The sequence below is a fragment of the Capra hircus genome, chromosome 2, assembly GCF_001704415.2.
Source record: "Capra hircus breed San Clemente chromosome 2, ASM170441v1, whole genome shotgun sequence".
In the NCBI taxonomy this organism is placed as follows: domain Eukaryota; kingdom Metazoa; phylum Chordata; class Mammalia; order Artiodactyla; family Bovidae; genus Capra; species Capra hircus.
In genome coordinates, this window is record NC_030809.1 from 15,850,004 (window position 1) to 15,864,419 (window position 14,416).

General features: G+C 45.8%; 1 protein-coding gene across 4 annotated transcripts in view; it reads right to left on the reverse strand.

The window, feature by feature from the left end:
- The window catches only part of DIS3L2 (DIS3 like 3'-5' exoribonuclease 2), a 358,364-nt gene that overhangs the window by 100,768 nt on the left and 243,180 nt on the right, over positions 1-14,416 (reverse strand). For all 4 annotated transcript variants that reach the window (XM_018058183.1, XM_018058187.1, XM_018058188.1 and 1 more), the window contains exon 12: positions 2,020-2,127. In XM_018058183.1, the coding sequence (XP_017913672.1) occupies positions 2,020-2,127 (108 nt within the window). The remainder of the gene's footprint in view (positions 1-2,019; positions 2,128-14,416) is intronic.

Consider the following 14,416-nt stretch of genomic DNA (forward strand, 5'->3'; position numbering starts at 1 on the left):
CTCTTCTGCAGCCCTATGGACTGTAGTCTGCCAAGCTACTCTGTCCATGGGATTCCCAGGCAAGAATACTAGAGCGGTAGCCATTTCCCCCTCCATTCCATACGTAGCTTGTTTTGTTCCAGTTGTTCTCCACTTGTTTACTTTGGTTTTTCTGTTCCACGTTAGAGGCTTTCCTCTTGTCTCTATACAGGAAAGCGAAATGCAAAAAGGCTGATTCTTTAGTGAAATCCTAAAAAGCTCTGCTTGAGTGGGTGGAGCTTATTGTCCGCCAGCTTTACTGTAGGGAAATACAGCTGAGCTGCTGGTTGGGAAATCCTTGAGGTTTTTATCTTTAAATCTTCACCACTCAGATTCCTCAGAGAAAGATTTTCCTATCTTCTGAGTCAAGGCTATAGGCTTGGCTACTAGAATTCTGAGGTTGGCGGGGAAGAAAAGATGGGCCTCCTAATGTTTGGTGTGCCAGCATTCACTCAGCCTCCCCCAGTGGGTCACGACCACAGCTGTGTTTGGTGACCCCCAGTTCAGCATCCTGTCCTTCATCCTGTCTTGGGGACAAATTTCTGATCTTCCACTAGGTTATGGAAGCGACAATCTTTTAAAGTAAACCTTCAGCTAATACAGTTGGTCTCCTCTTCACCCACCTCTCCCCTGCTTCCCAAAGATAGCTGCTGCTGTCAATTTCTGAACTTCTTCAGGGTTCTTCTGTGTAAACTGGGTTGTTCCTTGGCTTTCGCTATTGTTGGCTCAGGACTTGGCTTTCCCGGGACTGCTAAGTCAGTTACCACTCATCCATCTGCTTCCCAGCTTCCAAATTTTTGTTGCTGTTGTCTCCTCTCCCATTCTCTTTGTCCTTGTGGGTTTATGTCTTTAAAAAAATCTCTTCACTGTTGTTTTAGTGAGGTTTTGGGAGGGAATGAAAGTAAATGTAGGCATTTGATCCTCCATCTTTATTTGGAACCTCTTTATAATTAAATATCTTTTTTTTAAACTTCTATTTAATATTACAGCATAAACAGTTCCCATGTTCTTACATGGTCTCTGTAAGAGCTTTAGTAATTGTGCAGCACTGCACTGAGCTGGGACCATAGCTTCCCCAATCATTACCCTATTTTCAGAAGTTCAGAGTTGCTTCTGTTGTGGGAGAGGGGACTAGTTTCTTCTCGAGTCATCTTTCATTTATCTGTCTCATTTACTCCCTATATTTAGGGAATGGCTGCTGACATCCTGCTCCCCTCTGCTCTCAGTCCATGGTTTCATCGCCTTGGGCCTTGATTACAGCACGATCTCATGCAAATTTTGCTCCTCTTCAAACAGCACCATGATGCAGCACTCGTCTTTCTTTTTTAAAACAAGACTTATTTAATTATTTTTGGCTGTGTTAGGTTTTCGTCACTACACTCAGGCTGTCTCTAGCTGCGGTGTGCAGGCTTCTCATTGCAGTGGCTTCTCTTGTTGTGCAGCACAGGCTCTCGGGCACACACAGGCTCAGCTGCTCTGCAGCATGAGCAGTCTTCCGGACGAGGGGCTGAGCCTATGTGCCCTGCACTGGCAGGTGGATTCTTAAAGTCCCAGCACTAATCTAAAATGTCTCCTTTCTCATGACTCTTCAGAGGAACCCTAACAGCCATCATTCATGGGGCCTGGCATTTGCAGGCACTTGAGTCCACCTCACCTACCCAAACTTGCCACCCTTTCCCCAAATGACCCCCTTCACCCCATCTGCTACCCTAACTGCAGCCAGGGCCGGCCCACTGTCCCCTTCACGGACACCCTCTGCTGCACGAGGCCTCCCCCATGGGACTCTGCTTACACAGCTTCTTCCTTCACATGACACACTGAACGCCACTGAGGCTCAGCCTTCTAAGCAGACTGACAGCTTTTCTCCCATGTCCTCCTTGCTGGGGAGGCTCTTACGCTGCCCTCATCCTCCCACCACGGGGCTCCAGACCAATGCCAGGAACACAGTGAGTGCTTATGAGGGAGTCACAAATGGAAGGGACATGTGTGTTAAGTCCTTACCTTGCCCTTCGGAGTTAGCGTCCAGATCACAGAGAAGGTCAGCTTGTCGGTCATGGGATTGAGGCTACACAGCTCTTCACACAGCAGCCTGGGAAGCATGGGAACAACCTGCGGACAGGGAATAGGCCATGAGCGGCTTTGCCCGATCTGCAGCAGTTACCTGCCAGCAGAGAAGCAGCCCAGAGAGGCGGGTTCCTTCCGGTAAATAGCCTGAGCTTCCAGGGTGAGATGAACATGGTGGAAGCTCTTTTCCCTGAAAATTCGGCAGAAAGACCACATTATCTGAAACTTTTCTGTGAGGCTTTAATGTTACATGGGAATGTGAACTGGAAAGCTGAGAACTGGTAATACAGGGAAAAATACATGATAGCAATAAAAAAATAACTACGTTTACTATATACTAAAATTGAAGCTCAAGACTCAAGAATGACTTGTACTTTTGGATATAACTACCTCAGTTCAATGGTATACCCTCTTTAATTTTAAAAAACAAAAAGGAAAAAAGAAATCCTCTTCAACGTACTTTCAAATGATGACTTAGAGCCATCCTGGAATGTTATTTGTTTTCTCTAAAATTCCAAAGACAAAATGAGTGGCTCTTCCTGGATGTCCTGAGGATACTTCTGACTGTCTCCCTCCTGCCTTTAAATCTTTTTTTTCTCCCATAGTTTTGATTAATGACATCATCATTGACTCCCATCCACCTCCCAAACTAAAAATGGCCGTATTGACAGATGTTTACCCAACACACTTACTGCAGGCCTCCTGGATGTGCAGTGTCAGGCAAGGGAATGCTGCAACGGAGCAGCAACTGTGAACTAGCTGAGGTCAAGTCAGCTAGTCAAGATCCTTCCTCAGCAAAAGCAAAACAAACCCCAGTGGTATCTTACTCTGTGTGAAGAGTGTTGGACATTTATTCTGTTTCAGTACGTTATAGTAACCTTTGATATGGAAAAGCCCACACCAGTAACAAAAAATGTTAATAACTATGGCATTACTCAGCATTATCCTGAAGGATGCTACAGCTTTTGTATATAAAAACCTAATGACCACCTGAAGACTTCTGGCAACAGCTTTTTTTTTAAATTAATTTTATTTGTTTATTTAATCTCGGGACACAGTCTTCGTTGCTGTGTGGGCTTTCTCCAGCTGTGGTGGGTGGGCTTCTCATCACCGTGGCTTTTGTTGCAGAACACAGGCTCTAGTGCACACACTGAATAGTTGTGACAGATGGGCCTAGTTGCTCCACAGCATGTGGGATCTTCCTGAATCAGGGACTGAACCTGTCTACTGCACTGGCAGGCAGGCTCTTTACCACTGAGCCACCAGGGAGGCCCAACAGCTTTTTATAAGGCAACTACTTCTGAAAAAATTTTCTTGCTATTGTTTTTGAACCATCTGTTCAGATGACACTGTATTTTCTTTGTTAGCTTATTTAATGAGTATTCAAAAGTGATCTAAATAATTAATATTTTCTTGCATGCATTGAGTGTTTTGCAAAATAACACATATTAACATGCATAAAGTTACTATAAAAATGGAGAAAATTTTAATACCATATTGTCTCAGGATTAAATTGTAAAGATTTCAAATAATTTCAGCCTTTGGACTAGGCTATGGACTGAACCATGTCTCCTCTACCCTCTAATTCCTACATTGAAGCCCTAACCCTCAATGTGACTGTACCCAATACAGTCATCTCCCAAAGGTGGGGTCTTTAGGTGTAATTAAGGTTAAATGAGGTCATAAGGGTGGGGCCCTGATCTGATAAGTAGAGAAGTCATTCGTGGCTCCCTGCCCTGCACACACACAGAAAGAAAGCCTTGTGAAGACCCACACAGCCCTACACAAGCCAGGAAGAGAGTCTCCACTAGGAACCGAACTGGCCAGCACCTTCTTCTAGGACTGCCAGCCTTCAGCACTGTGAAAAAAAATGCCCAGTCTATGGTATACTGTATGGTGGCCTAAGCTGAGCAAAACCGAGTAAACTCAGTTTGTTGAGTGTGCATTATTGGGTTCTTCTCTGCACTGCATTACCAGACTGGTAGCTCAGCTGGTAAACAATCCACCTGCAATGCAGGAGACCCCGGTTCCAATTCCTGGCTTGGGAAGAGTCCCTGGAGAAGGGACAGGCTACCCACTCCAGTATTCTTGGGCTTCCCTGGTGGCTCAGATGTCAAAGAATCTGCCTGCAATGTGAGAAACCTGGGTTCAATTCCTCGGTAGAGAAGATCCCTTAGAGGAGGGCATGGCAACCCACTCCAGTATTCTTACTTGGAGAATTCCATGGACACAGAAGCCTGGTGGGCTACAGTCCATGGGATCGAAAAGAGTCAGACACGACTGAGTGACTAAGCACAGCACAGCATTTCAGTAGCAAGCTCCTTGCCCTGCAAGCTTGCAGTCCAAGCTTAGTACCTTTTTTTTTTTCACATATAGTTAGTATTTCTTCTCAGAGAAGGCAATGGCAACCCACTCCAGTACTCTTGCCTGGAAAATCCCATGGATGGAGGAGCCTGGTGGGCTGCAATCCATGAGGTCGCGAAGAGTCAGACACGACTGAGCAGGTTCACTTTCACTTTTCACTTTCATGCGTTGGAGAAGGGAATGGCAACCCACTCCAGTGTTCTTGCCTGGAGAATCCCAGGGGCGTCGGAGCCTGGTGGTCTGCCGTCTATGGGGTTGCACAGAGTTGGACACGATTGAAGCGACTTAGCAGCAGCAGCAGCAGCAGTATTTCTTCTAAGGGTTCAAGGCAGTATCTTTTTTCAATCATACAGCTGAACATCTGAGAATGTAACATATTTCCTGACTTTGTGTTTTAGTGTTTGTGAAAAGAAAGTCATTGCAACTAAATGCAACGTGGTACCCTGGACTGAACCCTGGAACAGAAAGATAATTGGTGGAAAGACTGGGGAAATCCAAATAAAGTATGGATTTAGTTAATAGTAATGTTCCAATGTCAACTTTTCAGTTATGACAAATGTACCATGGTAATGTAAGATGTTAGCAAAGGGTGGGGGGAGCTGAGTGTGTGGTATATGGGAGCTCTCTGTACTATCTTTGCAACTTTTCTGTAAATTTAAATTTATTACAAAAACAGAAGAATTTGTAAAAAGAAGGTCACCGGTTTTCATTACTTGATCTCATAACTGTTATAAATCTTTGACAGTCATTGTGACTGGTGTGAGGTTGTTATACATTTAAATGTGGAAGAAGTTTATGTTAATGAAATACAACCTGATCTATTTTTACATATTGGAGATTGGGGTTAAGATTTGATTTGCAAAAAGGCCTTTACCACTGAAAAAACAAAAAAGACAGACGTAAGGGTCCTACCCTGTGTAATTTGGGAAACCTAGTGTAATTCTCTGAGTCTTGGCTCTGTCATTAGTAAACCAACACTGGAGATGCTCGAAGTCAGCTCACTGGCCACCCCACGGTCTGCCAGGTCCTTCAGTCCTCTAAGGGGACCTTCCTTCTTTGTCAGTCTTTGCCTTGGGCCCCCTCCAGTAACCAGAGCCACCCAGGCCTGCTTGCTGCTCCACTCGTGCACCTGTGGTTCCCTCTTTCTGGAGCACCTTTCTGAGAGTTTCGCATCTGGCCGACTTTTGTACATCCTTTAAGATTCAGCTCATCAGCATCTCTGAAACAGTTATCCAGATTTCCCCAGGGGACCAGGCCCTGTGTTTTATACCTCCCTCCTACCTGCTCCTGTTCTTTCCAAAAGGACTTGAGGTGGCTCTAAACTGTCACTCACTGTATCCCCCTGAGCTCTCATGACGCATCTATGGCTCTTGCTCTCAGCCTAATTGCCCCTTTATGTGACTCTCCTCTCCACTAGACCATGCAATCTTCAGGAATGAGGACTGTTTCTGTCTCTCTGTCCAGCGCTTTGACATACAGCAGGCACTTTCAGTTTACAAATGAATGACTGACTTTTGTCCAGAAAACAAATTACCTATTTTTTTCTACATTAACTGTTTATCATTATCACATGAAACATTTTATGAAATACATCGTAAACTTCCACTTAAACATCTATACTTAACAAGTTGATAGGCAGCTAGTATTTTAAGTGTAGGATAAGCCTGCTTCCCAGTTGGCGCTAGTAGTAAAGAATCCACTTGCCAACATAGAAGGCCAGGGTTGGATCCTTGGGTCAGGAAGATCGCCTGGAGAAGGAAATGGCAACCCAATCCAGCATTCTTGCCTGGAAAACCGCATGGACAGAGGGGCCTGGTAGGCTATTGTCCCTGGAGATGCAAAGGGTTGAACACAACTGAGCACACATTATTATTATTGTTATTGTCATTAAACTATTTTGGCTATTTTCGCTTAAAAACTATTGGTACACTCAGCAGCTGCCCAAGGTTATAAACACTGCTTGATATCTTAAGTTAAGTCGCTAAGTCATGTCTGACTCTGCAACCCCATGGACGGTAGTCCACCAGGCTCCTTCGTCCATGGGATTCTCCAGGTAAGAATACTGGAGTGGGTTGCCATTTCCTTCTCCAGGGGATCTTCCCAACCCAGGGATCGAACCCAGGTCTCCTGTGTTAGAGGCAGACGCTTTAACCTCTGAGCCACCAGGGAGGAAAACAAGCTAAACATTAAAACTTTTGGGGTAGTATAATTATGCCTAATTTTTAAAGGGCATTCCTTTCAATAAGCTTTCATTAGCTCTTAAGGCAGGATTCAGATGGACTTCTGAGAAAACAGTCTTTATATCCATATAGTTTTGTAAGTAGACAGTTATTTCCCAAAAGGAAAGGAATGAAGATGTTACAATTACATCCACGGTTTGGCATGTCAGGGCCTCTCATAAACTGGGCCTGTTCTCTGCTGGTGTCACTGGAACTGCCCCGTGACACACGGCACGTGTGTCAAGTGCACAGCCCATCAGGGACCCTTGTGGGAGGAAGGCTGAGACAGAGAGCCACTCTGAAAAGTGGCTTCCACATGTACCAGTTCTGTTATTTCAGAACTTGAGACCTGCCACGATCCTGGAGAGACCCTGGGGTAGGGTGCTGGGTACAGCACACAATGTCTAACTGGGAAACAGAAGTGAGCTCTCGAGCAGGTGAGGAACCGCTGACCGTCACCAGCATCTTGCGAATGCATAGGCATCCCTCATCCCTGGAGAGTTTTCCACAGTGACTTTTTCAGCTTCACTACTCAGTGCGGCCCACATGGAGAGTTCCTTCTAAGTTCTCAAACGCTCTCACTTTCCCTGTCCCAGCTCTACAGATCCACAAGTCCTCTGACAGTCTTGCGCAGGTCCTGGCTGAGTGGGATGGAGTAAATAGCCGTGAGGGGCGGGTCCTCCCCCCACCCAACCCCCCACCCCAGCCCACCCCCTGCCTCCTCCACCCAATCAGCTCCGGGTCCCGCAAGCTTTGCATTTGAAATCTCTCTAAGGAGTCTTTCCTCTCTTCCTTCTGCTGTTCGAGTGTGCAACCTTTGTCTGTCTTGGAACATACCCTAAGTCTCCTAAACAAGCAGCAGAGTTCGAGAGTTGAAATTACTCTGGGTAAGATTTCCGTATCATTTTCCAGACTTTCAAATCTTCTTACTAAATTCCACCCAGTGATAATCTGGGATCCTATTTATATTGGGACACATTGTCTTTATCTCCCACAATGGCTGATGAGCTGAATTCAGAAATTTTATTTTTCTGCTCGTCCCGCTAATGAGGAAAGGCACAAACATCATCATGAAGGCCAAGAGGTCTTCAGTACGAGCCTGCATCCTCCACGTTCAGCGGCCGGAGCTCTCAAGAGGAAGCCGGCAGAGGGCCCACAGAACCTGTCTCCAAAGAGACGGCAGAGCTGATGGGATGCTAACCTCTCCCACGTACCTGGCCATGCTCTGCTGTGGGATGTGATTGCTAGACTGGGAGATGAGTCTGGGGGTGGATGTGAATGCTCCTTGTTCCGGATGTTCCTCAACCACCAGGCTGAAGACATCTACTGCTCTGTTCTCTGGGGTCCAGCTGGATACCACCACGGTGCTCAACTCGCCTATGATTCTGTGAGCAAAGATCTCTCTCTGTTTTGGGGTGGTTACTCAAAGCCTCAAGGGGCCATGACTGAGGGGAGGGGCCCTCGTACTGATAAGTACCTTTCTGCTCTGGTCTCACTGTTCCTCAACCACACAGTGGCTAAGGTGATTTTCTATCTTAGTCAAAGGAGATGATGTCACTTCCTTGCTCGACCTCAAGATGAAACCCAAGCTCCCTGGTCTGCCTTTGAAACTTCATCTCTTGGCTCCCCCTGCAGTTCATACCCCAGCAATTCCAAACTATATACTGTTCCCTGGATGTTCCATGCTTTCTCTAACCTCTAATTGAGATGCTCTCTCCAACCAGTTTTGTCTAGCAAGGAATTTTCCACTCACAATTTGAAACACTGCTCAAAAATCAATTGATGAAGCCTTCCTGGCTCTTGAAAAAGTTCCTCTCCCACCACCAACCCAGGGAGAGACAGTTTCTCTCTCCTCTGATGCTTCCTCTCCACGGAGCACTTCTGCACCCACAGGTAGTACAGGGTAATGTCATTGTTCCCTGCCTACCTCCCCTAACCACCCCAGGGCAAGATCAGCCTCTCTCTTGTCTTTTCAGACCTGGTACACAGCCAGTACTCAACAAATGCTAACTTGTGACACTTCAGGCCACAGAAAATGAAAGGGGCTTAAAGGGTGCTAAGTCTTCTTACGCCTGTTTCAGGGCCAGAATCAAAGCTGGGTCAGGGCAGATCTTAAAAGCCGGTTAGGGGAAAAAAGGACACTGAAGATCCCACACTGACTTTCTAAGCATTGTGGATCAGGGCTTAGGAGAGTGGAGAGAAATGGATCATTTAGGTAAACTGCCCAAGACAGCTGGGTGGGGGTACCATCAAGACTATAAAATCTTCTGTTAGCCTCACAGAGCAGAAACATCTGCTAAAGCCACAGCGGGCAGGCTGGCCAAGTTCAGCAACGGGTTAGCCAGGACAGCCCTGTGACCAGCAGAAAGGGCCACAGAGGGGGAAGAATCAATCATCCAGGAAAAAAGGAACAGGAGGGACTAGCCGCGATACGGGGGTCACAACAGCTTGCAGGGGCCAGACCTGCTGAGGGTTCTCCAGCACCGGGGGGTAGAGGCAGGCTGCGGGGGCTTCTTCTGCCCCTTTTGCCCCAGGCCTCTGCCCGCTCCCAAACCTCCCTCCCACCAGCAGTGCCCACTGGCTATTAGAGCCTGAGAACTTGGTGAGTTTTTCCTCCTGTTCTCTGAGGACTTCGAGGATTTAACGATAAGGTAGCTAGCTCCCCACTCACAGGCTGAAATGACTTACAGCGAAGAGATAATTCATCTGCCAGCCAACATCTCTGCTTAAAGAGTTTTCTTTTTCATATCAACACTTCCATGAATTCTGAATTTGATCAACTCTTTGCTCCACAGTTTGACATTAACAAAACATCAACACTCTGACAACCTGCTGGGGTCATAAAGGAACATCTTAAAACTCTTTGGACTCCATATTAAAACGGGCTTCCAATCTCCATCTTTGATCTCTATTATAAAGCAGTCCCAATAAAATATCGTAGAGATTTATGGGAGAACTTTCATTTGAGCTGTTTCACACCTAAAATAACACAAGTGCTTGAGCCAACAGGCAGAAAATTTAGGTTTAGGTTTCAACTGTTTAGGTTTTATTTTAAAAACTTCTTCACTTATTTTTTAAACATTACCTTAAATTCTATTATTGCCTTGTATTTCCCTCTCAGAGAAGATAGCTTGGGGATATTAAGTAGCTAGATGTCACATCCTTCTGAGCAGGATAAGACTAAGCTAAGGTAGACAGCTGTCCCCTGTCCTAACAGATATCTATCTTTTGTCAAAAAGAGTGCTTTTTCACAGGATTTAAATCCAATATACAAATTTATCTTTCCTTCTAAGGGTACCCTAATGTCAAGGAGTAACTAAATATGTATTAGTGTGAGTAAAATCCCAACAAAAAGAATTTCATGTATAAGATAGTATGGTGATATTTGGGGCTTCCCAGGTGGCGCCAGTGATAAAGAACCCACCTGCCAATGCAGGAGACATAAGAGATGTGGGTTTGATCCCCGGGTCGAGATGATCCCCTAAAGGAGGGCATGGCAACCCATTTCAGTATTCTTGCCTGGAGAATCCCCATGGACTCCCCATGGAGGCTGGCAGGCTACAGGGCCATAGGGTCACAAAGAGTCGGACATGACTGAAGCGACTTAGAAAGCACGCACATGGTGCTAATCTGGACAGCAACATGGTATCTGGACCCAAGATCTGTTTCACTGTATACTGTCCTAATCTATGGGAGAATTTCCCAAATCAAGCTTAGACTATAATGCTGACGTCAGTTACCTATAGGTGAGTAACACAGAATGAAAAGAGACTGATGCCACCTTCCCTACAGATGAGAAATCAACTGGCATTTCCTCCCCCACCCCCCAACACACACTCTGCCCCCGTCTGATGAACTCGAGAGAGAGAGAGAAACGATTTTGCCAAATGAGACAGAGGGAACCTGGGTTGGGGGTGGGGAGAGCAGCAGCTTTGAAGCAGACTTTTATAGGCAAAGTCAAGTGAAAACAGCAGAAAAGTTCCTGGACACGGTCCTTTAAGAAACACAAATGAGTAGGAAGAAAGGTCAGAGCAGTGGTTCAAAGGAATCAAAACGCACAGCTGCTGCAGCCCAAGGCTGCGGGGCCGGCACCACTCGCAAATGCCAAGCTTGGGGGCAGGGCCCGGCAGCAGGAGCCCTCCTTCCCCTCAGCTCCTGGCCTTTCAGGGCCAAAAAGCCCCAACTCTGCAGTCCCAGAGAGAAATGCTAGAACAGTGACAGTCACAAAACCAAAGGAAAGAGAAGAGCAAAGGAAACAGGCTGATTAGTTACTTAACTCCATTTTCATTTTCTGAATTTGAAATATAATTCCTGGCTATAAAAAGGAGAGTGCGGCTGCTAGATAAGAGAAAGCCATCTGCTTGGAATAAGAACCTCTAGTTGGGTCGAAATTTCTTAAACATTTGAATCTATAGGGGAAGAATGTTTCACATTTATTCACCTCATGGAGTCTGACTGCTACCTCTATTTCTCTTTCCATCACAATGTTATAGGTTTTGCAGATAAAAGGGGTTTTAAAGTCTCATCTCCCTTCCCTAAGTAAGGCTCTGGGCCAGACAAAGGTTGGATTGAGTCAACTGCATTTCTGGGTAGGAGGCATAGATGGGATGTCTCCAACCTGAGGTTATGTTAAGTGTCATCAAGGTACAAACATCAGAGCTGTGTTCTCAGGAGAGCCAAGTCTGAGTGGGGGTCTTGGATTTTGAGGTCAGTTCCTTTGCCTGAGTAGGCTGCTTGCATACACTAAAAGGAGCCAGAGTGGAATGCTGAAAGTCACCCCAGCAAGCTTCAGAAGAAAAAAGATTTCAACACACACACACCCCATGCACCATTCATAAGGAAGAGCTTGAAGTATTTTCACAAACTGAACACTCATGGGCCCAGACCACGAGTCGTAAGAAGCCCCCACCAGATGGGCCCCTTTCCTCAAGGGTAATCGCTATCTTGTGGAGAAGGGCATGGCAACCCACTCCAGTACTCTTGCCTGGAGAGCCCTGTGGACGATGAACCTGGCAGGCTGCGGTCCATAGGGTCACAGAGAGTTGGACACGACTGAAGCCACCGAGCGCCATCACTATCCTGACTTCTCGCTTTGCTCGTTTTTGAACGTTATGTACATGGGCTCACACAGTGTGCTCTCTTGTGTCTGGCTTCCTTCCCCATTATGTCTGTGTGTGGAGCTGTCGTTCACTGTTGTACAGCATCCCACTGAGTGCCTATACCACAGCAGATGGTATTGAATAGTTTCTAGTTTTTTGGCTACTTTAATAGTGTTGCAACAAATATTCTCATACGTTTTCCTTCTAACATGTGCACACATTTCTGTTAAGTATGTACCTAGAAGTAAAACTGTCAGGCCACAAAGTATATTTATACATTCAACTTTAAAAGATTCTGCCTATCTTATCACATTCAGATTGCTATAATAAACATATCACAGACCAGGTGGCTTAAACAACACACACTAATTTCTCACTGTTCTGGGGACTGGGACACCTAGGATCAAGGTGATGGCAGATTCAATGTCTAGTAGAGGGCCCGTTTCCTGGTTCAGGCATGACACCTTCCTGCAGGATCCTCATATGGTGATGAGAAAGCTCTCTGGGCTTTCTTTCTGTTGCTGCTGCTGCTAAGTCGCTTCAGTCGTGTCCGACTCTGTGCGACCACATAGATGGCAGCCCGCCAGGCTCCTCCATCCTTGGGATTCTCCATGCAAGAATACTGGAGTGAGATGCCATTTCCTTCTCCAATGCATGCATGCATGCTAAGTTGCTTCAGTCCTGTCTGACTCTGTGTGACCCCGTGGACAGCAGCCCACCAGGCTCCTCCGTCCACAGGATTTTCCAGGCAAGAATACTGGAGTGGATTGCCATTTCCTTCTCAAGGCTCTCTTCCTATAAGGGCACTAATCTCATTCAAGAGGACTCCACCCTAAAGACCTAATCACCTCCCAAAGGCCCACGTCCTAAGATCATCACATTAGGGATTCAGTTCAGTTCAGTTCAGTTGCTCAGTTGTGTCCGAATCTTTGCGACCCCATGAATTGCAGCACGCCAGGTCTCCCTGTCCATCGCCATCTCCCAGAGTTCACTCAGACTCACATCCATCGAGTCCATGATGCCATCCAGCCATCTCATCCTCGGTCGTCCCCTTCTCCTCCTGCCCCCGATCCCTCCCAGAATCAGAGTCTTTTCCAATGAGCCAACTCTTCGCATGAGGTGGCCAAAGTACTGGAGTTTCAGCTTTAGCATCAGTCTTTTCAAAGAAATCCCAGGGTTGATCTCCTTCAGAATGGACTGGTTGGATCTCCTTGCAGTCCAAGGGACTCTCAAGAGTCTTCTCCAACACCACAGTTCAAAAGCATCAATTCTTCGGCGCTCAGCCTTCTTCACAGTCCAACTCTCACATCCATACATGACCACAGGAAAAACCATAGCCTTGACTAGACGGACCTTAGTCGGCAAAGTAATGTCTCTGCTTTTGAATATACTATCTAGGTTAGTCATAACTTTTCTTCCAAGGAGTAAGTGTCTTTTCATTTCATGGCTGCAGTCACCATCTACAGTGATTTTGGAGCCCCCAAAAATAAAGTCTGACATTGTTTCCACTGTTTCCCCATCTATTTCCCATGAAGTGATGGGACCAGATGCCATAATCTTCGTTTTCTGAATGTTGAGCTTTAAGCCAACTTTTTCACTCTCCTCTTTCACCTTCATCAAGAGGCTTTTTAGTTCCTCTTCACTTTCTGCCATAAGGGTGGTGTCATCTGCATATCTGAGGTTACTGATATTTCTCCCGGCAATCTTGATTCCAGCTTGTGTTTCTTCCAGTCCAGCGTTTCTCATGATGTACTCTGCCTATAAGTTAAATAAGCAGGGTGACAATATACAGCCTTGACGTACTCCTTTTCCTATTTGGAACCAGTCTGTTGTTCCATGTCCAGTTCTAACTGTTGCTTCCTGATCTGCATACAGATTTCTCAAGAGGTAGGTTAGGTGGTCTGGTATTCCCATCTCTTTCAGAATTTTCCACAGCTTATTGTGATCCACAGAGTCAAAGGCTTTGGCATAGTCAATAAAGCAGAAATAGATGTTTTTCTGGAACGCTCTTGCTTTTTCCATGATCCAGAGGATCTTGGCAATTTGATATCTGGTTCCTCTGCCTTTTCTAAAACCAGCTTGAACATCAGGGAGTTCAAGGTTCACGTATTGCTGAAGCCTGGCTTGCAGAATTTTGAGCATTACTTTACTAGCATGTGAGAGGAGTGCAACTGTGTGGTAGTTTGAGCATTCTTTTGCATTGCCTTTCTTTGGAATTGGAATTGATTTCAATATACAGTTTGAGGGGGAAACAAACATTCAGTCCATAACTCTGAATGGATGCCTTATGAGACCCAGGCTTGATGATTTATTTCTCACTCCAGGTCAGCCTACCAGAACTGCAATATCCTCCTAAGTAACTCATGGCTCCTTAGGTACTAGTGGGCTACCCTATAGTGGGGAAGCTCAGAAACTGAGGCTACAAGGAATGAGGATATTAAATAAAGGCATGACAAACTGTGGACAAGGAATGTCATCAGTAGAAATGGGTGTAACAATAACAATAAATACTTCTTCTGGTCCCAGTTGATAGGTCTTATTTGGTTGCGAGTGAACACTGAGTGGAATATGAACTTGAAAAATGTTGAGCAGACCCTCCAAAAACACACACACGTTGAGGGCCAGCCTTGTTCATTCACATGGATAGAAATG